The 27159-nt window shown below is 36.4% G+C and overlaps 1 protein-coding gene across 2 annotated transcripts in view; it reads right to left on the bottom strand.

Annotated features, from left to right (window-relative positions):
* Positions 1-27159, bottom strand: part of APLF (aprataxin and PNKP like factor) — a 94935-nt gene that overhangs the window by 44777 nt on the left and 22999 nt on the right. For both annotated transcript variants that reach the window (XM_070798896.1, XM_070798897.1), the window contains 4 exons: positions 23893-24065; positions 17177-17321; positions 16722-16848; positions 8258-8442 (listed from right to left, as the gene is read on the bottom strand). In XM_070798896.1, the coding sequence (XP_070654997.1) occupies positions 8258-8442; positions 16722-16848; positions 17177-17321; positions 23893-24065 (630 nt within the window). The remainder of the gene's footprint in view (positions 1-8257; positions 8443-16721; positions 16849-17176; positions 17322-23892; positions 24066-27159) is intronic.

Raw genomic sequence — 27159 nt, 5'->3', positions numbered from 1 at the left:
TCCACACAGTCAAAGGTTTTGGCATAGTCAATAAAGCAGAAATAGATGTTTTTCTGGAACTCTCTTGCTTTTTCGATGATCCAGCAGATGTTGGCAATTTGATCTCTGGTTCCTCTGCCTTTTCAAAACCATCTTGAACATCTGGAAGTTCATGGTTCACATATTGCTGAAGCCTGGCTTGGAGAAGTTTGAGCTTTACTTTACTAGCGTGTGAGATGAGTACAACTGTGTGGTAGTTTGAGCATTCTTTGGCATTGCCATTCTTTGGGACTGGAATGAAAACTGACCTTTTCCAGTCCTGTGGCCACTGCGGAGTTTTCCAAATTTGCTGGCATATTGAGTGCAGCACTTTCACAGCATCATCTTTCAGGATTTGAAATAGCTCCACTGGAATTCCATCACCTCCACTAGCTTTGTTCATAGTGATGCTTTCTAAGGCCCACTTGACTTCACATTCCAGGATATCTGGCTCTAGGTGAGTGATCACACCATCCTGATTATCTTGGTCGTGAAGATCTTTTTTGTACAGTTCTTCTGTGTATTCTTGCCACCTCTTCTCAATATCTTCTGTTTCTGTTAGGTCCATACCATTTCTGTCCTTTATCGAGCCCATCTTTGCATGAAATGCTCCCTTGGTATCTCTAATTTCTTGAAGAGATCTCTAGTCTTTCCCATTCTGTTGTTTTCCTCTATTTCTTTGCCAAGGTTAAAGACCTCAAATTGCTGATCCCAAATAAACCCATCTTTGCTGGAGAAATATCTGGAAGTCCATTTGTTTCAGGTCAACAGTTTGGTGATCTGTACAGGGATCAGAGAAGACCTTCAACAGCTCCAGGGCTGATGAGCAAACAGGTGCAGCATCCACAATCAAGTCCACTGTGATCATTGATTTTTCTCACAGATCCTGGAGTTTGAAGGTACATGTTTCTCCAGGATGTGAGCCCATACCCTCTTTGCATTTGAAGCTCTCTTGGCTTTGTTTGGAATCTGTTTTGAGTTTTAATCTTCCAGGTTAAGGCCTTATTCTGCATGAGGGTACTCATTTGGCACTTTGGTCTGACTTTGAGATGAGACTGTTTCAACTGAAGCTGGCTAAGAAGCCTTTAGCTTGGCTTTTCCAGGACCAAGTTATTTCTTAGAACTGGCTGTTACTAGGCCTGCAAGTTGTTTGAGTTGTAAGCTGTTTGAATTGAGCTGTTTAAGTTGTAAATTATTTAAGCTGCTTGAAAATTATTATTTTATTATAGAAGAAAACTTCTGAGAAGTAAGATTCCAGTTACCTAAATATTTTGAGGCTACCTCACCCCCCACAATAGATACTTCAACTGATTCTATGCTTAAAAACTAGTCCTTCTTCATGTGCATTTCCAACTGGACTAACCTGACCAAAGGCAATTTAGAATATCAATGGCCATTGTGGGAAACTTTTGAAATCCCCAAATTTAATTCTCTTAAAGCCAAAATGGATTACAGTAACTCAAAAGTTTCTAGGACTGAATGGAATGACGATTTTGATTGGTATTTTGAAGCTTCCCAATGTTATCAGAAGTTTAAAATTGCCTCTCTGCAAAATAAGATTTTAAGATTAACTGAGGCAAATGATTAAAGAAAAATAGAATGGTTTCTGAAGCTTCAGGCTCTTCTTCCTTAGCTTCTTTTTCTCAGATTCCACATCTGGTGCCATCTTGCCTCTTCCTTAGCCCCTATGCCTCTGGCACAATCTTCCTCTTCCCTTCGACACTGTCAACACCTCCTCTCTATCCTCAATGACCCCACACTCATTTTCCTGCCAAACTTCCCATTTTCTCTGAAACTCTCCCTACTCTCTTCCTCTGAAACTGCCAGAACCTGTCCCTTTAAAATTAGGCCTTCTGAGAATCCAGATGTTAAACTCTTAGTTTCTTATATTCCTTGGACTAAAGCTGAACTGTGAGCCATAGTCAAAGACCTTCCCAAAGTAACAGAAGATCCTCATTGATTTGCAGAGGAATTTAATATAGTTATTCAAACTTACCAACCTTGTTTCTGACTTATATCATCTAATTTTATACTTGTCAGTGAAGACTGGGCCCAGCACTGGATAAAAACATTTAGTTGGGAAAATCCTGAAAGGTCTCTAGAATTACAGCTCAGTGACCAGACCACTAACTTATTATATGATCATGTGTGCATGCCTAGTCTTTTCTAACTCTTTGCGACTTCATGGACTACAGCTGGCCAGGCTCCTCCATCCATGGGATTATTCCCCCAGGAATACTGAAGTGGGTTGCCATCTCCTACTCCAGGGGATCTTCCAGGCCCAGGGATCGAACCTGTGTTTCCTGTGGCTCCTGCATTGGCAGGTGGATTCTTTACTCCTGAGCCACCTGGGAAGCCCATTATATGATCCACTTCAGCAATAATGAGGCAATTTCATCAGGTGATTTCTATGGCTTTCCCAAAGCCTGTTGATTGGAACAGAATTCAGGCCTGCACACAAAAATCTGATGATCCTATTCATGACTATTACAATCAACTTCAGATTGTTTTAAAGGAAAATTCTACTCTTCTTTCAGATGTTGATTCTACCTGGGTATCTATTAACCCCATGTTTATTAATGGACTGAACTGGGTCCTTTCTTTTCTAGTAAAAAGGACCAGGATAGAATGGGGAACTATGTCCACTCCATATTTAGCTCATCTGGCAAGCCAGCTCACTCAAACTCTAGATGGATCACCCAAAAGGAAGACTACTATCTTCAAACCACCAACTAAAGACTCCAAACAAAACCAAAACCCTCCTAGTTTCTGCTATTATTGCGAAGAGCCAGGACATTCAAAAGAGATGCTACAAGTACTTCAGATGCCTTCAATCCTCTAACTAGCCTTTCCAACATCTGCCCAATTCTCAATGACAGTACTCTGAGAAACAACAGGGGCTCTTCCCAGTCTCCCCTCTCCGTCAACCTGGAGAAACATTTCTCCAGATTGGGGACAAGTCTGTTTTAGTCCTAACTGACCCTGAAGTCATACTCTCAGTGCTCAACCCCACTACTATAAAGCAGTCTGAACACAGCTCAACTAGTGGGATTTCTAACGAGCCTCAAGAGGTTCCTGTCTCTGAACCTATTTCCTTTCACTTAGGCCCTTTGAGAGATGCATACCCCTTTCTCCTTAGTTCCTCGGCCCCCAACTCATTTATTAGGCTGAGACTTCTTAAAGAAGTGTCATGCTGGAATTTTTTTTTTCCCAAAAAGGGGAAATAATTCTAAAATTTGACAACAGTTATCAAAGTAACAAACCAGGTGAATGAAATGATCCTTTGACATCTTTTATTTGGTTTGCCTCTGATAGTACTAGAGCTAATACTGATCTAGAAATATTGATCACTTGTCTGTAGTGAATCAGTTACCACTCCCCTTATGGGTAAAATCTCCAGCTGATACTGGCAAAACTCACAGCACACATCCCAAGATTCAAATAGATCCCTCAAAAACCACTTAACCAGACTTAATTAATATTCTATAAGAAAAGAAAGCCCTGAAAGGCATAAAGACCATAAAAGAACGTTACAAGGCTCAAGGTCTCATTAATCCTTACGCCAGCCAGGTGAATAAAACCTAGGGGCTGAGGGTGGAGGTTCCTCCAGGATCTCTAAGCAGTAAACAACACTGTTATCCCTTGACACTCTGTTGTTCCTAATACCCATAATTACTAACATCCATTCCAGTTGACGAGGCTGACCAATATCCTTCTGCCCTCACTTAGGAAGAAAAGCAATTCATCTGGACAGTAATGACTCAGGGTTTTGCTGAGAATCCTTATTTCTTACAAATACTAAAGGCTGATCTGGATTATGTAAGGTTCCCTAGAGGTTCTACTTTGTTGTAATATGTGTTTCATTTGCTTCTTTGCTCTCCTTCTCAAGCCTCCTCACAAAAAGACAGTATCCACTTGCCAAAGCTTTTAGGAACATATGGTCATCAAAGAAAAATTACAGTTTACTCGAACCCAGGTTTGATACTTAGGGCATCTGATATCAGCACAAAAGCTTTAAGGAGATCCAGATACACTTCATGATATCCTAAGCTTCCGCAAACCCAAGACTACATGCTATATGCTAAGTCTTCTCGGGCTGGTTGGTTATTTCCAAAGCTGAATTTCAAATTTCTCTCTCATGGCCAAACCTATGTATATGCTTTATTAAACAATAACAACCATGACTCAAACTTATAGAAAGAACCAAACAACGCAGCCTTTAAAGCCTGAAAGTTGTGTCTCATGAACCCACCTGCCTTTGAGAATCCCAATTATCAGATTCTCTTTTTTTTTTTCCTTTTTATATATGAAAAGGAAGAAAATGCCCTTGGGGTACTCACCCAAAACCATGGGTCCACCATCAACCCACATTGCATTACAGCCAGAAACTGGACTCTGTGGTATAGGGATACCCTGCTTGCCTTAAAGCCATTACAGCTACTGCTCCTTTGGATATGGCCACCAAGAAAATCATGGGATCCCCTTAAGCAACTTTGTACATCACGCAGTAGAAGCCCTCCTGAATTCTCATCACACTTAGTACTTCTCAGTCAGGTGCCTTACGTCCTAAGAAGTAAGTCCTTTCATTAACTTCTCCTCACATAACTCCTTTGTGCTATACCTGCTACTCTTCTCCCCTCTGTCACCAAAGAAGTCCCTAACTGACCACCAAAGAAGACATTGACTGACCACCTCCTGACTCATAATGATTTACAGGAAAGACCTCCTGGTAACACTGACTTCTCAAGGTTCACTGATATTCTTATTTAAAAGGTAACAATGGTAAATATGCCAGGTATGCTTTGCAACTCCTTTTGATGTTGTTGAGGCAGCTTTGGCCAAATAGGTGGAATTATACACTCTCATATGGGCTTGTATTTAAGCCAAGGGCAAAGCTGCCAATATTTATACTGATGGTATACACTTTTACAATATTATACACAAACATAATATTTACACACTATACAGTAGCTTAGGATTTTGTAATACTATGAAGCAACGTGACTTCCTTACTCCCTGCTGAAATAAAATTTTAAGTGACCCTTATGTTTACTGGATGTAATATTTTTATCTGCCACTTTAGGTATTACTAATATTCTGGGACATTCTATTCTGGGACATTCTACACTTGACTCTCTGGAAACTGAGGGAAATAACTTTGATGACACTTCTGCAGGGAATGTTGCCAATAGCAAGGGGCCTATAGCAACGGGGCCAATAGCAAGCTGTTGGTCCAAAGAGAAATTTTCCCAAATGATAACTTAAAAAAACAGACTAAAGAAGCCTAACAGCTGGCTTCAGAAAAGGAAAAACAACATTGGAAATAGAAAAATTGTTGGTTTGATAAAAGAGGAAACTCTGGTTTAGACTAACAACCCAGTCCTCCTGGACACTCTAAAATCCCCATTCTTCAGCACTGTACATGCATTAAACCACTGGTCTACTGAAAAAAAAATGATAGCATTCATCAATCAGTGTTGATCTGCAAACATTAACAAGGCCATCAAAAATATCTACCTCACTTGTCCCACTTGTCTGAAATACAACCCAAGAAAGCTTGTTTATAATGCTCCCAGACAATTTAAACAGCCCAATGAACTATTCAAGGTCTCACAACTTGCTCTGGCTCATGGATACAAATATGTTTTAGTAATGGCCTGTGTGTTTTCACATACAGACAGGCATCCCTTGCAGACATGCTACTGCTTCTGTAAAGTCCTTTTAGAAAAGATTATCCCTATCAGGGGAATTCCTCTCAAATTTCATGGCCATCAAGGAACACATCTTATTGGTCAGGTACTACAAGTGGACTTCCCTGGACTTTACCTCAGACGGTAAAGTGTCTGCCTACAACGCGGGAGACCCGGGTTCGATCCCTGGGTCAGGAAGATCCCCTAGAGAAGGAAATGGCAACCCACTCCAATGTTCTTGCCTGGAGAATCCCATGGATGGAGGAGCCTGGTGGACTACAGTCCATGGGGTCGCAAAGAGTCGGACACGACTGAGCGACTTCACTTTCACTTCAACAAGTCTGTGCTATTTGGCCAATTTTCAACACTTTCACTGTGCTGAAAGTGATCCCTGTTTAGTTGAATGCACTAATGGTATTATTACTACTCAGTTGACAAAATTAGTAAAGGCCCTCTAAAAATTTTGGCCAAAATGCCTTGTCATTGGTCATTCTGAATCTCAGATCCACCCCTTTCAGAACTCATAAGCTCTCGCACCTTAAGATAGCCACAGGATGCTCTTGCTTCTTTTGACTCACAACTGGTAAAAGGAGAGATACTCCAATATAGCAAAAGCCTAAATACTATTAAAAATAACTGTGTTTTGGTAGAGCAATCTGTTCACAGTGTACTCTTGGGGGATGATGACCTAAAATATACCTGACAACCTGGACATTTTGTCTACTGGAAAGAAGCACCTCCAGAAGAACTCTCTTCAACCTCACTGGAAAGGCCCCTATCACGTACTGTTAACCAGCCTTTGTGCCACCAAACCCCAAGGAGACTCTTGGATTCACATGACACATATAAAAATGTACCAAACCCTGACTAGATCTGCACATTATCTGATGACCTGAAAGAGAAGATTTCCCAGAATTGAAGCAGATGACATCTGATGAGACAGCTTTCTGAAGATATCCAGACCAGGCCTGTTGGCAGCTTGTTTGTCAAACCTTTGATGACGACAGAACACTTCAATATCCTCCAATCTCTATGATTTTGATAACATACAAACTTTAGATTAAAAGTGCCTGAAAATTCTTCCTCCTACCTCTCCTTGATACTTGAATGTGACTTCAATAGGTTTCCATCTGTGTACTTTCTCTCCAGTGTGAGATGCCACACCCAGCAAAGGTCCCTCCTGGCACTAAAGGACATAAAGTCACTGAAAACCTGACTCTTGATTAGCAATGCTTTCAGAGAAAAATCCTGACCAAAATGAGGAAGTGTAAAAAGTTAAACAGAGTTGGGAGACCAGAAAGTACAGTTCTCATGCCCTGAGATGACAGCAGGGCACAACTGGAAGACGAAAGAGTCCTCTTCCTTCATGGCAAAGACTCAGCCAATGAAAAACCATGAAATCTGTTTACTATCAGCTATAAAAGTATTCTTTTTCCTCTGCTATGCAGGAACTTGCACCCATGGCTGAAGACTCCAAAATACAATTCTCTGCTGATCCCAAATAAACTCATCTTTGCTGGAGAAATATCTGGAAATCTATTTCCTTTAGGTCAATAATATGTTTAGAGAGTACAGCAGAGAATATTAGGGCTCAAAATTCACATAAAATTTATAGGTAAGTTTTTATGGTCCATATATGTGAGTTAGAATACATTTTGTTTTCATTTATTAAGCTTGACTCCATAAGTAAGCAGAAGAGTTGAGCCTATAGTGATTAGACCCTGCTTTCTAGCTGGAAGAAAGGATCCTGTTTCTCACTAGAAAGGAGGCAGGAGTGAGGGGAGAACTATAAAAGACCTGATTCTCTGGGATAGTGGCTGAAATTTCAATCAATCCAGTCCATACAATTCTAAAAGCAATCCTATTCCTTTGGCTCTCCCTGAGACTAAACAGATGGAGACCCACACAGCGTAGCCACAGGACTACAAGGATCATGAAAATGATCTTTTAAAGCCACTCTTCTCCTGAAAGGAAGAATACCTGACCTTTTTGTCCTAGAGTCATATCTCTCCCTTTTTTTCCCCTTTCTTTCTTTTAAAATTCATCCAATAATCTCATTTTCTTAGAGTACCCAGTATCAAAGAATGCTTAAGTCAGCCATACCATTCTAATGAATTAGCAAAAACTGAAAGAGGATAGAAAAGATTTATAAATACTGCAAGTAAACCCAGAAGTAGTTATGCAACAGGCTGTTAAGAACTACTCATTAATTGTTCCTCTCTTAATACTTAGCAAGAGAAAAGTAGTGAAAGGCAGCTTGAGAATGACCAAAAACCCAGAGTTTCAAAAGGAAGGTACCAAATTATGACCAGGGTCAAGTGGTCTCCACCTATTTTTCAGTTTGAAAATTTCTAAATTAAATAGCTCTTCTACATTGCAAGTCCTATATTAAAAAGCCAAACAACAAAATCAAACAAAATAACAAATCTTGAGAAACAATATAAAAAGCATTTTTGGTTTTTCATTGATATATATAGCATATAATTATCTTAACTAGAACACTTGTCAGAGAAAATAAACAACCAAATAATGAATATTTTAAAAATCACCTTGGATGAAATGATAGACTCTTCCTGATCATCATTTTTGCACTTTTTTCCTGTGTCTTGCTTTGCTGATGTACTTTCTGAACTTCCTGATGAAATTAATCGCTTTTTTCCTGGCTGTGTTATGTTTACTTGGGTTTTATCTTTGCAGACTCTTTCTTTTTCACTTTCCCAGGTTACATTATTACCTTAATCATACACAAGCACATAAACACAAGGAAAAAGAAGAAGAAAATTATCTCCCGTACCTTCAAATGTCAATAATTCATACCCCCCCCCAAAAAAAGAAATGAAAGCAAAAATAAAAATGATAAAAGAGCAAAAACTAAAGTTCTATCTATATTAAGGCCAATCTGAAAACACATATTTCCCAATCTCAAGAAGTATTAAGCAGCACCATGGCCAAGAACTCCAGCCCTGAAGATATATATCCAGGCCAAGATGCTAATGTGGACAGGCACCATCCTTTAACTGTTTAACCTTACCTCTCTGAACTTTGGTCTCATCATCTAGAAAAAGGGAATTATAATAACTCATGGAGTTATTAGGAGTAGTAAATCAGGTAAGATACATAAATTATCAGAGTATCACATGTATATTAGTGATATACATATATGGATAGTTTCTTAATTTTAGCAGTGAATTTCTTTAACAGAAAATCTGATCTATAGAAACCAATGAATTTTACACATACTTACTGAGCCCCTACCACCCACAGTGAGAAATGCAACTTAAATTACCTTAAAACAGATTACCTTTAGATACCTTACCTAAAGACAGATTAAAAACCTAAAATAACTGAAAAGGGAAAGCAACCTCTACAAACGTAACTAAGAAAACAAATCTCCAATAACAATGGATACTGCATTGTCATAACCCTTATTCAAGGTTCAGTGTAGTGGAGAAACTTAAGTCAGTATCATATTTTGTTTAAAAATTCATGAACTATCTAATCAGAAAAGAAAAAAGATCTAAAGAAGGAAATCTTCATGGTTGTCTTTCTTCTCTAATTTAAGAGGGCAGAGGCTTCCTGTGCCTTCTTCACTATTCCCTACTTTGTGCCTCCAGTGTCTAGACCTGGACCTAACACAAAGTTCAGTTCAGTCGCTCAGTCGTGTCCGACTCTTGGTGACTGCAGCACGCCAGGACTCCCTGTCCATCAACAACTCCCGGAGTCCACCCAAACCCATGTCTAATGAGTCAGTGATGCCATCCAACCAGCTCATCCTCTGTCGTCCCCTTCTCCTCCTGCCCTCAATCTTTCCTAGCATCAGGGTCTTTTCCAAAGAGTCAGCTCTTCACATCAGGTGGCCAAAGTATTGGAGTTTCAGCTTCGACATCAGTCCTTCCAATGAACACCCAGGACTGATCTCTTTTAGGATGGACTGGTTGGATCTCCTTGCAGTCCAAGGGACTCTCAAGAGTCTTCTCCAACACCACAGTTCAAAAGCATCAATCCTTCAGTGCTCAGCTTTCTTTATAGTCCAACTCTCACATCCATATATGACCACTGGAAAAACCACAGCCTTGAGTAGATGGACCTTTGTTGACAAAGTGATGGCTCTGCTTTTTAATATGCTATCTAGGTTGGTCATAACTTTCCTTCCAAGGAGTAAGCATTTTCTAATTTCATGGCTGCAATCACCATCTGCAGCGATTTTGGAGCCCAGAAAATAATATCTAGAGTTGGAATTTCTGGACCAAAATATGTCTGTCAAATTTTCCCTTATTCTAGGCTTCCCATCATCTTAGCAAAGTCTCCCAGAAGTAATAGAAAAATGTTTCCCCAAATTTTCTTCAAATGCCTTAGTTTCAATTTTTAACACTGGTTATTAATTCAGTAGAAGCTTATTTATAAATGTGACATGAGCAGTGAGTGCTCTATTATTATTTTCTTCCAGATGGAAATCTAATTCTCCCACGTTGTATTTAACAATGATGCATCCTTTCTCCACCAATTTGAACTGATAATTCCTTGTACATTAAATGTGTGTCATTCTAATTTGCTTTGAGGTGTTTCATTCTTTTTCACTGGTCAACTTAACCAAGTCCTATGGCAGAACTATCAACTACTAGAAGTAGGCACCAGGCCCAGACTGTGATAAAGGAAAGGCACAGAGATGCCAATTTTATCCATTTTTATTTAAAACTTACAGGATCTAACTTATAAAATAAGAAATGCTTTTAAAAGCAATAAATAGATCAGAAGAGCTGAAATTATCATAATTCTATAGATATGACTATACATCTAGAAAATCCAAGAGGCTAAAAACAATCAGAATTAGTTAAACCACTTAACAAGGTTGCTTGAGATAAACAGAATAACTAGTACTTTAAGTAAACACTGAACTATAATCAAACTAAACAATGTCAGTTAAATATTTATCATCTGTATTGTCACAGAGAAAATACTCAGTGTACAAAATTAAATGTAAACCAAACGGTTTGGGGACTATTTACTACTTCAACCTTTATCAGCATCTGTCACTTTTCATTACTTCATGTTGGAGGGTTAGAAGATGGGGAAAGAAGAGTACTAAAGGGTAGCATAAAGCCAGTAAAAATATAAAAGCTCCTTTTAATCTACCAAGAACATCAAACCCTAGGAGTTACACCTTGTCCTGGGCCCTAGAGACCTAAGGAAGCAGACATAAGCAAAGAAAAGGGGAAGCTCTGATAGTCTTTGCCCAAATATACTCACTTACCAATCACTAAGGGACATGGAAACAATTTTAGCTCAGGTCTAAGAAACTCATGATAACATCCAAGGGATAATACCTGGGGACCCAGAAAACTAAATAAACTAGAAGTATATTAGTTGAAAAACAGAAAGGATAGCCTGATCACAGCAAACATTCATGTACATATGTATGGCAAAACCAATACAATATTGTAAAGTAAAAAAAAAAAAAAAATAATAATAATAAATACATAAAATAAAAATGGAAAAAAAATTAAAAATAAAAGAGTTAAAACAACAGTTAAACTGAGAAAAGATCTAGAAGAGAATGCAAGGGCATATTAATAAAATAAAAAGCAAAAACAAAACTAAACCTCCAAAACATACAGAGGGTAAATTTAGGTGGCTATAAAGTGATATGGTTCAGAGCATGTGCCTTACAGTCAGGCAGAGCTACATCTCAATTATATCTCTGCCATTTATTATGATCTTAGGTAAGTCAAGTCAGTTAACATCAATTAACATTATTATTTGTCCTGTATTTAAAGACACAGATGGTTCAAAAATATCAAGATGGTTTCAGGTAGTCTACATAAAGATCAATGAACACAATATAGTATTAAAGCTGTAAAAAGATTTAAAGTATCCTATACCTAAATGAGCCTAAAATGCATCCTGGAAATTGATTTTTTAAAAATCACTAGCATTGGTCTATTGACCTGGATGATAAACTACTTAAACGAACATAACAACAACAATAAAAACTACAAAGCAGAAAAAGTCAAAGTACTCCAAACTTTAATTAGCTGCATTCAAGTACTAAACTGTTATTTCCTTCTAAATCTGTCTTTAAAAAAGTTAAGTAACCTACCTTTTTTCTTATATTTCCCCAAAGTAGGAATTTATAAGAAATGCGTAAATGCAAAGACTTTATTTTGAAGCTTTAGCTTTGTGCACTATATAATGGGGGCTTCCCAGGTGGAGCTAGTGCCTGCCAATGCAGGAGCCATAAAGATAGGGGTTCCATCCCTGGGTAGGGAAGATCCCCTGGAGGAGGGCATGGCATTCTTGTCTGAAGAATCCCATAGACAGAGGAGCCTGGCAGACTATAGTCCATAGGGTCACAAGGAGTCGGACCTGACTGAAGCAACTTAGCGCACACACACTATTTAATATTCCTGTCTAAAGCAATGTCAAATTACTCTCATTTGTGTTTTCAAGGTGAGATGTCCAAAAAAGTGCTTCATATTTTATATGGTACATTTACCAAGTGAAAATAAATGAATATATTCATAATTGGAAGCAAATATATTTTGGACAATTATAATTAATGTAATAATGATAGTTCAGTTCAGTTCAGTTGCTCAGTCGTGTCGACTCTTTGCAACCCCATGAATCGCAGCACGCCAGGCCTCCCTGTCCATCACCATCTCCCGGAGTTCACTCAGACTCACGTCCATCGAGTCAGTGATGCCATCCAGCCATCTCATCCTCTGTCGTCCCCTTCTCCTCCTGCCCCCAATCCCTCCCAACATCAGAGTCTTTTCCAATGAGTCAACTCTTCACATGAGGTGGCCAAAGTACTGGAGTTTCAGCTTTACCATCATTCCGTCCAAAGAAATCCCAGGGCTGATCTCCTTTAGAATGGCCTGGTTGGATCTCCTTGCAGTCCAAGACACTCTCAAGAGTCTTCTCCAACACCACAGTTCAAAAGCATCAATTCTCAGCTTTCTTCACAGTCCAACTTTCACATCCATACATGACCACTGGAAAAACCATAGCCATGACTAGACGGACCTTTGTTGGCAAAGTAATGTCTCTGCTTTTGAATATGCTATCTAGGTTGGTCATAACTTTTCTTTCAAGGAGTAAGTGTCTTTTAATTTCATGGCTGCAATCACCATCTGCAGTGATTTGGAGCCCAAAAAATTAAAGTCTGACACCGTTTCCACTATTTCCCCATCTATTTCCCATGAAGTGATGGGACCAGATGCAATGATCTTCGTCTTCTGAATGTTGAGTTTTAAGCCAACTTTTTCACTCTCCACTTTCACTTTCATCAAGAGGCTTTTGAGTTCCTCTTCACTTCTGCCATAATGGTGGTGTCATCTGCATATCCGAGGTTACTGATCTTTCTCCTGGCAATCTTGATTCCAGCTTGTGCTTCTTCCAGCCCAGCCTTACAGAAGCAATTACAGAACAAGACAACTAGGAAAGAAAAGAACTTGCCTGCAAGGAAGAAATTCACACTGGTCAATTTTTGGTTAAGTAGTTATTCTTTCTATATTACAGAAAATGTTCTAATGAGAGGAAGTATCTGCCCCCTCTCCACTACCATCCCCCATTCCCACTCCCTTCCAGCAAAAGGAGAGGACCCACACTTAATGAGAAATGTTACTGATAAAGATATACATGTAATGATGTGGGGAGTAGGGAATTCAAAACCACTGTCCTGGAATAAATAAAACCCTTACCAGGAAATCTTAGATTTAAATGTGAAAATGCTCTGGATTAAATCACATCTCCCTCAACACATAATATATAACCTATTCTTGCCACAAGATCGTTCTGATCCTACCCAAATTAGCATTTTAAGTAAGGAATATTATGTACAGATCCCTGAGTTGTTAACTGAGAAGGAAAGGAAGGAATGGGTTGACAAACTTAATGAAACTTCCATCAGCTCTGATGCTTCTTTCCTTTCTGGGACAATGTAGACAGAGCTAAAAGGAGTGGCATGGCCTATATGCTGCCCCTTCCACTTCTGCTGCTGCAAAGCTGTGATCGAGGCTTGCAATGAGCTAGGAATAATCCTCACTCACATGAATCTCTGGCTCTTCCATCACTGACTTCATCACACATTATTTTATACCCTGCATTTGTGTAGGTGAAAAATCATATTAAATTTTGAAAATACCTTTTTTAAAGTAAAGCATAAGATTTTCATAATCTTGGTGGGGGGAAAGAAAACAGGAAGAAAATTTCCTATTTTCTATTAGGACAAGTTAACTGCCTATTAGAATAAAAATATTTATTCAGAAGGATATAAAATCAAAGTCTCTATACTATATCATTTATAACATCCAACATCCAATAGCACAACAGGAAAATGTGACCACATAAAGGAAAACAGGCAACCAACAGAAATTAAACCTCAGATGACTGAGAAGTTGCACATGAAATGCTGACTGAATAATACAATGTAGCAAAAAGTTTAATAATCTTTAATCAATGGGAATATCCAGAAGATGACTGTGGTATCTGCCACGACTACAAACTGTGCTAGAACACTGGTCTCATCATCTTTGACTCTTTCAGCACATAATATTGTGTGCTTGTAATTTTTTAATTTAATTTGAAATGTTTTTACTGTGCTTGTCTTTTATCATAGGCATGACCCTAATGGATTAGTTTGAAAATCTATTTAATGACATCTGGAACTAAAATTAGTATAAATCAAAAAACCAGCAGAATTTAAAATAAAATAATAATAATAATTAGCAGAATTTGCAGAGGAACTAGGATTCAATCCCTGTCATTTGGGCTCCAGTGAATTCCCTCACTAATGGGTGTACTACTGCCTCTACATTTACTTTTACTATTTTTCTTACATATATAAATGGCACATATTGTTATGGGTGAAACCTAGAGTTGACAGGAAACAATTTTTCAAAATGGTTTTTTTTCACTGTAGTACAAAGGGAGTATTTTAGTAACATGTCATGATCCTTTAATACTTGTAGTTTCTGATCAAGTAATTTCCTTTCTACAATTTATACCATAATAATAAAATAATGGTAGACATTATTTTAAGACATTTACACAGTTTTTAATCACACTTAATGACACTATAATTTGGGACAGTGACAAAAGTTAAATAATAACATATTGCTTAAATTATGATATATTAATATGAGGAGAGTGGACAAGTAAAGAGACATTAGTGTGGTCTGCAGAATTGTAAAATGAACCCTCCCCAAGATTTCCTGTCATAATCCCCAGGACTGTGAATGCAATATCATGCCCATGATTGTGTTTGGTTATATGGCAAAATAAATGTTGCACCTATTTTTAAGTTTACATATCAGTTTATCCTGAGTTAATTAACTGGAAGATAATGTACATGGGCCTGATCTAATCAACAAATTCTATAAGCAGAGATTTCTCAGTTGGTCACCAAGGAGAAATTAGATGCAAAGCACGAGAAAGGTCTGTTGTGCCATGCTAGCCTTGAAGATGAAGTTCAGAACTGAAAAATGCCCTCTAGTAGCTGAGAGTGAGCCCTGACCAATAGTCAGCAGGAAAACAAATCCTCCGACTCAGTCAGTCCGTCAGTCAGTTCAGTCGCTCGGTCGTGTCCGACTCTTTGTGACCCCATGAATCGCAGCACACCAGGCCTCCCTGTCCATCACCAACTCCCGGAGTTCACCCAGACTCACGTTCATTGAGTCAGTGATGCCATCCAACCATCTCATCCTCTGTCATCCCCTCTTCCTCCTGCCCCCAATGCCTCCCAGCATCAGAGTCTTTTCCAATGAGTCAACTCTTCGCATGAGGTGGCCAAAGCACTGGAGTTTCAGCTTTAGCATCATTCCTTCCAAAGAAATCCCAGGGCTGATCTCCTTCAGAATGGACTGGTTGGATCTCCTTGCAGTCCAAGACACTCTCAAAAGTCTTCTCCAACATCACAGTTCAAAAGCATCAATTCTTCGGCGCTCAGCTTTCTTCACAGTTCAACTTTCACATCCATACATGAAAAACCATAGCCTTGACTAGACGGACCTTTGTTGGCAAAGTAATGTCTCTGCTTTTGAATATGCTATCTAGGTTGGTCATAACTTTTCTTCCAAGGAGTAAGCGTCTTTTAATTTCATGGCTGCAGTCACCATCTGCAGTGATTTTAGAGCCCAAAAAAATAAGGTCTGACACTGTTTCCACTGTTTCCCCATATATTTCCCATGAAGTGATGGGACCAGATGCCATGATCTTAGTTTTCTGAAGGTTGAGCTTTAAGCCAACTTTTTCACTCTCCAGTTTCACTTTCATCAAGAGGCTTTTTAGTTCCTCTTCACTTTCTGCCATAAGAGTGGTATCATCTGCATATCTGAGATTATTGATCTTTCTCCCGGCAATCTTGATTCCAGCTTGTGCTTCTTCCAGCCCAGCATTTCTCATGATGTACTCTGCATAGAAGTTAAATAAGCAGGGTGACAATATACAGCCTTGACATACTTCTTTTCCTATTTGGAACCAGTCTGTTGTTCCATGTCCAGTTCTAACTGTTGCTTCCTGACCTGCATATAGGTTTCTCAAGAGGCAGGTCAGGTGCTCTGGTATTCCTCTTTCAGAATTTTCCACAGTTTATTGTGATCCACACAGTCAAAGGCTCCAACTACAAGGAAGCAAATTCTCCATAAAAACTGAAATGATCTTGTAAGTGGATATCCCATGATGCCCAGGTCAGAGCCCAGCTTGACACTTGGATTTGTCTCGTGAAAATCTCAACAGACAATTAAGTCAAATCTGCCCAGACTTTAAAATTGTGAGTTAATAACGGGTATTATTTTAAGCTGCTAAAAGATTAAAAAATTAAAAAATAATAGTAAGTAGTAGAACGGTGTTTGATAAATGGCACAAAATAATAATTTATGATTTAAATTAAACTTCATGAAGACTCCTTCCTAAAGAAATGTTATGCTAAGTTACACACATATATAACTATAATTTTATCTTCACTTGTTCAAAAACTTTCAAATTCTGTCAAATATTTCTTGAAACAAAACCTACCTCCACTGATGACTGAAAGGTTCTGATCACTTGAATTTTCTGTTAACATCCATGCTGGGAGGATTCTTTTCCTCTCGGAAGGATTTGGCTGTTGCTTACTCAAGTCTCTACTTTCACCTATGAAAGACTAAAAGGCATCTACGTATTAAGTGCTAAAAATAATCCTGCATCCTTAATGAAACTTCACAATGATTTACTTTGAAGAAAGCTACCATTAAAAAACCCATCTGCAGCTGTGGACTGAATTAGTTAAATTTCTCAAAGGAAGAAATTCAACATTTCTATTAGCTGAAGTGTTGGTCTAGTGTGACCTTCTCTAGAGCTTTACTTAAAAACAGGAAAAGCAGATCAATGCTAGCAATTTTGTCAAGATATGTCTAATATCAGTTGTCTTTTCTCTCCTCAATACAACTTAAGTAACGTGTTATAAATGGGTGAGATCTTAAATTTCTTACCATGTTATTTGCAGCGGCCTGGGGCTTTGCTGTTTCTGTACTTCTTTCCCGCCGTGGGGCACTGGGTGTTTTATCAGGCAAATCAGCTGAGGAAGATTTTGGTATTTCATTCAATATATCATCTTCATCAAGCATTTGACTATTTCTATAAAATACAATTGAAATTCATTTATTAACCATTTAAACTGAAGACACTTCTATTACCTACCATGACACTATGTGAGTCTCCCAAGTATATCTAACTAATGAGTCATGCTACTTTTATCAGACTTAGGAAGACAAAAGCAGATTATGGTATACCCAAATAAAATACATAGACTAGAATATGTTCTTCATGTTCTGCCCACTGCATCACCATCACATTAATCTTCCCAAAGGATGGGCCTAGAAACCACAGCTATTTATAAAATGGGCAGTAGCCAACTCTATGAAGGATGAAGAGCTACTTACTTATTTAGTAAATAGGCAAATAAGTCCAGGTTGTCTACAAAAGTTAAGATCACCTCTAAGTTTCCAAAGAGAAAATGCAAACTGTAAGAACATCAGCTAAACTACTTAGGCTCTTGAAGAAAAAACAAAACCCTGAGGTCAAGTTCACACACAGCTGCGACTGGGTCCTGGCCATTACAGCCACTTGTGAAATCTCCCAACTTGTAGTCCAACAAAGGAGCATCCAAGGTCATATGTGGAACATACCAGAAGAACTAACTGCCTCCTACTTGCTGCAAAGTGTGGTGAGATTATCCAAAGTTCTAAATCATTATTCTTTATGTATGCATAGACAGGAATCAATAAACTTACTTTTGACAATGTGAAAATGCAGATGGAAATACTACTCAGAAATAAAAAGGAAAAAAGTACTGATTATACAACATCCTAGGAATTTCAAAGGCAGTTTGCTAAGTGAAAGAAGCCAGACACAGAAGTATGTATCACATGAATCCATTATGTGGCATTCTGAAGGCGTAAAGCTGAAAGGACAGAAATCAGATCGGTAGTCTCCAGAAGCTGGGATGGGGGGAGAGGAATGACCACAAACAGGCAAGAGGGAATTTTGGGGGGAAATTAAAATGTTCTATATCTCATTGTGGTGGTTCTTACGTGACTATATAAATTCGTCAAACTACATCGAACTGTACATTTAAAGGGGGTAAATTTTACTACGTGTAAAATGTTTCTCAGTAAAAGGGAAATTTTAAAAATTAAAGATATAAGATTTTTAAAATTTGTCTAGCTGAGAAGAGAATAATTAGTGGCTTATCTTGTTTTGTGTTATCTCCTAGTAATAACCTCCCTCAAAGGCAGACTTGAATTCATGGCAGGAATCAGCCAAAATAAAAACTTAGACCAAGTTTATGTGTAACACCACAGTTTTTGTTCATTCAATAAATATTTTAAAAATACCTAGGGTATGTTAGATACTACACCAGGTATAGGGGATTTGGAGTTGAAAACGTATGATTGTTCTACCCATAAAACTGCACTCCCACAAAATATTCAAATCCATTTTACTTACAACACACAGGTGTGCTTCCAAATTCTAATTTTTTCCTTCAAATTTTCTTAACATTTTATTTGAAAAATATTAAGAAACACTCTAGAGAAATGTTATGGCTTTTCACAACTTACACTGTTAGAAATTGAGCAACATCATCCATTCCATTTCTAGTTTTTCTGTTCTGGCATAAATCCACTAATATACATCCTATGGCCATAGGGAAATTTTTTAGTATTTACCAAGAATAAATATGACAAAAAAAAAAACCCTAACCCCCTCCCCAAAATTCTATTTAACATTTAGTTCCAAATAGGTCAAAATACAAATGATTTTAGTACACTTTTATTTAAATATAAATATTGCCACTGTAATACGAACATCTTCCTATTTTTAGCCTCAAATATTAATACTTCCTCGAGCAATCAACTATCACAGATTTATAATACAGTGAACTAGAATTTGTTAAAAATTAAAAACTTGGAATTTAAATACAAAACAAAGATAAATGAATTCTCCTTTTCTTTGGCAATAGCTATCAAGACATAATTTACATAATCATGAAATTCATGCTTCTAAAGTATAAAATTTAGTAGTTTTCAGTATATTCACAAAGTTGTACAATCATCACCAATATCTAATTTTGGAATGTATTCATTGTCTGAAAAAGAAATTCCATATGCATTAGCAGTCATTTATTCTCTTCTCCAGCCCTGGCAACTGCCATCTACTTTCCATCTCTAGGCATGTACATTTTCTGACACTTCATATAGATAGAATCATACAACTTTTTGTGTACACAGTTGTTTTCAGTTCTGACACTTCATATAGACAGAATCATACAGCTTTTTGTGTATACAGTTGTTTTCAGTTCTTTTGTGTATATTCCTAGGAGTAGAATTACTGGGTCACAAGTAACTCTACATTTAAAATTCTGAGGAACTGCCAGAATGAGTTCCACAGAGGCAGTAGACTTACAACCCCACTACCAAAATATATGAGTTTCAATCTCTCCACAACCTCACCAGCACTTCTTACTATCTGTCTTACTTATCTTATCCTTAACTTACTATCTTATCCTAATGAATGTGAAATGGGAGCTCATTGTGGCTTTCATTTACATATCATGTTGAGCATCTTTTTTCATGTGCTTATTGGCCAGTTGGGTACCTCCTTTGAAGAAATGTCTACTCAAGTCCAGTATGGATTTTGGAAATTGGGTTCTCTTATTACTGAATTGTAAAAGTTCTTTATATATTCTGGATAGAAGTCCCTTACCAGATACATGACTTGCAAATATTCTCTCTCATTCTGAGGGTAATCTTTTTACATTCTTGATGACATCCTTAGAAGTGCAGAAGTTTTTAATTGTGATGAAGTCCAATTTATCTACTTTCTTGCTTGCTTGTGCTTTTGGTGTTATATCTAAGAAATCACTGCCAGATCCAAGTGTTTTTTCCTAAGGATTTCATAGTTTTAGCTCTTTTAGTTAGGTCTCTGATCTATTTTTATATGGTGTGAGGTAGGAGTATTTTGCATTTGTCTCAGCACCATTTGTTATTCTTTTCTCCATTTAATTGTTTAGGCACTCTCATTGAAAATTAATTGGCCATAGTGTAAAGATTTATTTCTGGACTGTCAATTCTATTCCATTGATCCATATGTCTTTCCTACACAAGTATCACACTGTCTCGATTACTGTAGCTTTGAAGCAGGTTTTGAAATTGAGAAGTGCGAATCTTCCAACTCTTTTCTTCTTTTTAAAGACTGCTTGGAAGTCCAGTACTTGCGTGCTGCAACTACTGGAGCCTATTCATCTAGAGCCCGTGGTCCGCAACAAGAGAAGCCACCGCAGCATGAAGACCATGCACTACAACAAATAGCAGCCTGCACTCACCGGAACGAGAGAAAGCCCACACAGCAACAAAGACCCAGTGCAGCCGAAAATAAATACATAAATAAAAATAAAGACTATTTTGGCAATTAAGTTATTTTTAAAAATATAGTCTGTTATATTTAAATATAAGTTATATATTTTGTGTTTAATACAAAATATATTAAGGTGAATGAGCTAGACCTATAAGTTTAAAATAATTATAAATAAATTATAAACATGCATGTTTTCATACTACAATGGCATTTTCATCAACATTTCATTATTTTGTCCAAAATTAAATAGTTATTAAAAGTACCTATTTAAATGGAAACTATTAAGCACTTTAAAAATTTGAAAGAAAAAATAATTTGGTATAAATGATTTACTTTCCTTTCTTCAACAGTGTTTTAAAGAAAACAATCACTCCGGAGAGCTAATGTTGTACTTGCTTATCAGCAATGAGATTCAGATGAGGAAAGTATTATAGAGTATTTCATTCATCTATTCAAGACACCAAGGAGGAGAAGGTGGCAATAAAAGATGAGATGGTTGGATGTCATCATCAACTCAATGGACGTGAGTTTAAGCAAACTCTGGGAGACAGGGAAGGACAGAGAGGCCTGGAATGCTGCAGTCCATGGGGTCACAAAGAATCGGACACACCTGAGCAACTGAACAATAACAGCAACAAAATGGCTGCTAAGCACCCACTGCTGGGAAGGCAACAGGAATGCAAAATTAATGCTGGTCCTTCTATATGAAATACATCATAATTTAATTAACTAAAATATAAAACTTTTTTTTACATTCTCTTACTTTGACTTCTGAAAAAAGTACAGCTTTTGGTACAATAATTTCATAGAAACATATACAGAGTGAAAAATGAACACACTAGAGCTAATGTGTATATACCCCTACGCTCTAAGTCAATTATGAATGGGCTTTATTATACAGACTCTAAATACTACATGAAAAGCATGCTGACATGAGTAAAATGAGAACTTGAAGAAACGACAAGCTTTTGCACTGTTATTTTGTTCTTCAAACCTCTTTCTTAAATTCATAGCTGGTTGGAAGAAAAAATTTATAATGAAATCAGGGTCCTCATAACTTACACAAAGCACACAGGTTTTTTATTCTTATTCAAATTTTAAAATATTTCAACATGTATTATAAAAGTATAGAGAGATTAACTGGAGTGAGGTATCCCAGAGGTCCACATCTCCACACCCAACTGCCTGCAAACTCTACTGCTGGAAACCTCAAGCCAAAGAACTAGGAAGACAGGAACACAATACCGTCCATCAAAAACAAAAAGAAATAAAAGGCAAAAAAAAAAAAATATATATATATATATGTTACAGATGAAGGCGCAAGGTAAAAATCTACAAAACGTAACACATAGAGAGGAAATAGGGAACCTATCAGAAAGAATTTAGAGTGATGACAATAACATCATCTGCAAATAAAGACAGTTCTGCTTCTTTCTTTTCAATAGGATGCCCTTTGTTTCTTTCTCTTGATTTACTGGATTGGCTAGGACCTTCAGTAAATAGATATTTCTGTTTTGCCCCCAACAGTAGGCAGAGAACTTTCCAATACCTCACTATTAAGTATATTTTTATAGGATGGAAATTTCCTTCTTTTCCTAGTTTTCTCTAAGGTTTTTAAAAATTAATCATGAACATGTATTAAATTTTGGTCACAGCTGCTTTTATCCATCTACTGAAATGACAGTTCTTTAATCTGTTATAGTAAATTTCATTGATTGATTTTTATATGATAAACTCACCTTGCAGTTCTTAAAATTTCACTTGGTCATAGAATATTAAAATCCTTTTTACACATTGCTGGTTTTGACTTGTAAATAACTTATAAGTATATAACTTATAATAACTTTGGGTCTATATTTACTTCTTTTGTAATGTTCTTATCTGATTTTGCTATTAAGATTATAAAAGCTTCATAAAATGAGTGGTGAAGTGTACTCTCTTCTATTTTGGAGGAAAAAGTATAATAGCGGTATCACTTATTCTTTGTAAGTTAAAAGAATTCACTGGTGAAGTTCCTTGTGGGAAATTCTTAAATTAGGAACTCAATTTCTTTGATGAATATAGGATTCATCAGATTTTCTATTTCTTCCTGTGTCAGTTTTTGTAAATTGTGTTTCTCTAGAAATGTTATGTATTCATTTAGGCCATCAATTTTACTCCCATAGAATTTTAAATAATAATTTCTTCATCTTCTTTCAAGGTCTGCAGGATCAGTAGTGATAGCCCCTGTTCCATTTCTGGTTTTGACAATTTGTTTTCAATTTGTTTTCAGCTTTTTTTTCCCTTAGTAAGCCTTACTAAGGTCTTATCAATTTTATTAGTCTTTTCAAGGAACTAACTTTAGGCTTTGTTGATTTTCTTTGTTATTTGTCTATGTTCTATTTCACTGATTTCTAGTCTTATTTTTCTTATTATTTCTTTTTTGGGATTAATTTACTCCTGATTGTCTATCTTCTAAAAGTAGAAGCATATAGCATTCACTTTATAGCTTTCTTCTCTCCTAATAAAAGCATTTAATATAAATTTTCCTCAAATGCCTACTGTCATAAATGTTTCTGTTATGCTTTCAGTATTATTTTGTTCAAAATGTTTTCTAATTTCCCTTGAGATTTCTTTTGAACCCATGGGCTACTTAGTACATGCTACTTAATTTCAAAACACTTAAACATCTTCCTAGATATTGTATTTTTATTGATTTTTAATTTAATACCAGTGCAATCAAAGAACATACTCTATATAATTCTGTCCATCTATTTCTATAGGTCCAGTTTAAGTATTCTATAATTTAAAAGCTAAACAAAGGCAAATAATCTGCTAATGACTGCCTCAATAAAACTCACTGCATTAATTATAACTTTACATCAGCTATTTATTGTAATACCTCATTTCACCAGTTTCCCTACTTTATATTTTCTATTATTCTTATAAGAAAGAGGAATTACACAAATATAATCTAAACCAGAGGTTAATACCTTAAGAAAATTTTAAAAGTTAAAAAAAGAAAAGATTAAGAAAATATAGTCAGTTTCATATTAATTATCCTGATTATTATTTGATGGAAAAAGCATTCTAAATACAATGTTTGTAAAAGATGCAACATATAGAAGCAACCACTACTGAGGCATAAGTTTCCAAAACCATATGTTTTCTAGAAGCACACTCACACACACACACCCCTACATCACCACTATATTTAAATTCTAGAGTGGTTTCAACTGAAGCTTTTGTGCATGACTGAGGAATTAGATTACAAATATCATCACTTTAATCACACTTCATCAGGCAATCTTACCTTAAAGTACACTCCATTTCCATTTCAGAATGTGTAGACAAGACACAGAAAATGTATTTGTCAACTAATAAAGAAAAGTGATCTCCAGGATTCAACCAGCACCATATATTTGTCTTCAATGGTAAGAGCTGGCTCTTCTCAGAAGACTGATAATAACATGGATTTCTGTGTAGCTAACAAATTTAAAAAACAGAATACAGTGATGTTATAACTCAAAATCAAGATAAAAATACAACTAAATATGAACTGATTCAAAATGTTAGTGTCAAAACAATTTTAAGTATAAATCTACACTTAAAAGTCTAATAAATTTGGCACTTCAAGACACCATATAATTATAATCTAACCATACAAAAAAACAGTTGTATTATACTTCTGATTTCTCTAGGAATCAAAGAAAAAAGCAAAGTTATTAATTAACTGGTTAAAAGAGGCTGTGCTTGAGAGATGACTAGACACTGGAAAGAGAAACATGATAAATAATTATCAGTACGGAATCAGTATGGAAACTGAGTCCCCCAATTTTTATCCAAAATTCACTAATCCCTTGAAAATTCAATTCTGTTCATTTTCCCCTAATAATTACTATAATTAAAAAATGAGAATCTATGGGAAGGAAAATTCTGACCAAATTTCTCAAGCAAACAACATACCTTTTTATAAAAAAAAAAAAATCCTCACAGAAGAATCTTATTTTGTTTCAATGAAACTCCCCTCTGAAGATCATCATTCATATTCAAATTGCAAGAAGTAAATATATATCACTGTCAAAACTATTACAATAGCCATTATTTTGAATTATGTTTCCACTAATTACCTCGTGTTAGCAAAGACAACATGAGCTGCCTTCATGACTAAGACCTATTGAAAGGCACCTTAAAAGTTCTAACTAGAATCAAACTGAAAGTAGCCACTTTCAGATAGCCTTCTTGTCATCCATACCATTGGGTCTTTTAAATAAATAAGCTTTAGCATATAACAAAGAAATCCACATTAATGCAGATTTTCAGGTTTATTTTTTAAAGAATTTTATATAAAGCAACTCCCCCCTACCACCCATCTGTCTACTTTATCAATTTAAATGACATTTTTTTCTGGAGACATCAATCATCTCTCCAGCATGGCAACATAAATATCACCTTGAGACTGACATATGCTGAACGCTCTCAATTTTTCTATTTATAATTCATTAATGTATCTTGAGACAGAAGTATATTTTCATTAATACATCAAAACCTTTTCTGACCCCAACCATTTAAATTATCTGTAGGTGTTAAGATATGTCTTATTCACCTTGAGTTTGAACAGACTTGAACTGAGTATAAATTCAAAAGGTAAAACCTTCTGTTACTACTGTAAAAAAAATTAATTACAGAAAAATTAAGGAAGCTTGTAATAGGCTTCTTTTTAAATGTATTTTGAAATTTTAAAAATGCATTAGTATTTTTTTTCTTTTTACCCTTCAAAAATCTTCTTTCCATTGGGAAATTCAGTTTAAAATTTTTGTTAAATACAGTTACTTTCTTTTTTAAAAAATCTTAATCATTTATGGAATACAAACTAAGTAAAATATAAGTAAGTTTAGAATATTATTATAAACATGAAGCAAATACTGTTATTAACTTTGGTATATTACTTTGCATTATATTTTTCATTTGTTATTTTTTAAAAATGTCTATTTCTACGGAAAAAGAATAGGGTATTTAAAGGGTAAATATAAGATATTTTGATTTAGTTTCTATATTAAGCCACAGCAAAATATCCACAAACTTTTATTGAACATCTATAACCTTTTTTCATTCCATTCAAATGTCAAACCCCAGATCCTTTTCCTCTAAAGTATACCAGGTCCATTTCTCTTACCATTAGCAGTCATGGCCCTAGTTCAAACTCTGACCCACTGCGTGCATTTCTTACTTGTGCTAACATCACATCAAGTCTCCCAGTCTTCTATCACCTACTGCTTCCCAGGTTACTTTTTACATTTTTCTACATAAGGCCTCTGATGCTTCTCCAATATAAAAAAGCATAGAAATGAAGGTTCTTCATAAACCTACAATGGTTTCCAACCCCAACTCCCACATTCACCAAAATCTTCACCTTATACATACAATCTTTGGTCCAATCATTAAGACCTACTCAAAAATGCTCTATTGTTTACTACAGCCTCAGTAATGTCTTGTCCCAACCACCTTTCTGCTTGAACTATTGGAACCAGTTTCTATCAGTCAAAGATTACCTACAATCATCTGACAAATCATCACTAGACTCTAAGGTCCCTGGGCGAAGATAATTATCTACCACAGTTCTTACAGTCTATGATTAAAATGACTACAGGAGTCTCTAGTAGCAGGAAGAATCAATGGTATTTCAACTGTCAGTCATTACATGAATAATCTTAGGAATGGTTCCAAATAGTTTACTATAAGAAGTGAGGCTGGAAATCCAAAATACTTACTAAAAATGCTACCTGTTGAGTCACTTAAATAGATTCACCCTAAAATGTGTTAATTCCATTTTCTACAAGATACCATATTGTATGATCTTAAGAAATTATAATCTATACAATTAGGTAAACTAAATTTTAAACAGAATCCACTTTCATCCTCTAAAAAGCTCCTAGTAGCCAACAGCTCAGCACATGAGCTTACTAGCTTTCAAAATCCCACGAAAATTACAAGAAGCTCTATATAGTCAGCAAACACAAGACCGGGAGCTGACTGTGGCTCAGATCATGAACTCCTTATTGACAAATTCAGACTGAAATCGAAGAAAGTAGGGAAAACCACTAGACCATTCAGGTATGACCTAAATCAAATTCCTTATGATTATGCAGTGGAAGTGAGAAATAGATTTAAGGGACTAGATCTGATAGAGTGCCTGATGAACTATGGACGGCGGTTCGTGACAGAGACAGAGATCAAGATCATCCCCATGGAAAAGAAATGCAAAAAAGCAAAATGGCTGTCTGGGGAGGCCTTACAAATAACTGTGAAGAAAAGAGAAGTGAAAAACAAAGGAGAAAAGGAAAGATATAAGCATCTGAATGCAGAGTTCCAAAGAATAGCAAGGAGAGATAAGAAAGCTTTCCTCGGCGATCAGTGCAAAGAAATAGAGGAAAACAACAGAATGGGAGAGACCAGAGATCTCTTCAAGAAAATTAGAGATACCAAGGGAACATTTCATGCAAAGATGGGCTCAATAAAGGACACAAATGGTAGGGACCCAACAGAAGCAGGAAGATATTAAGAAGAGGTGGCAAGAATA

Source organism: Bos indicus, chromosome 11, assembly GCF_029378745.1.
Source record: "Bos indicus isolate NIAB-ARS_2022 breed Sahiwal x Tharparkar chromosome 11, NIAB-ARS_B.indTharparkar_mat_pri_1.0, whole genome shotgun sequence".
Classification (NCBI taxonomy): domain Eukaryota; kingdom Metazoa; phylum Chordata; class Mammalia; order Artiodactyla; family Bovidae; genus Bos; species Bos indicus.
Note: the sequence above shows the minus strand (reverse complement) of the source record. Positions and strands in the feature narration are given on the sequence as shown.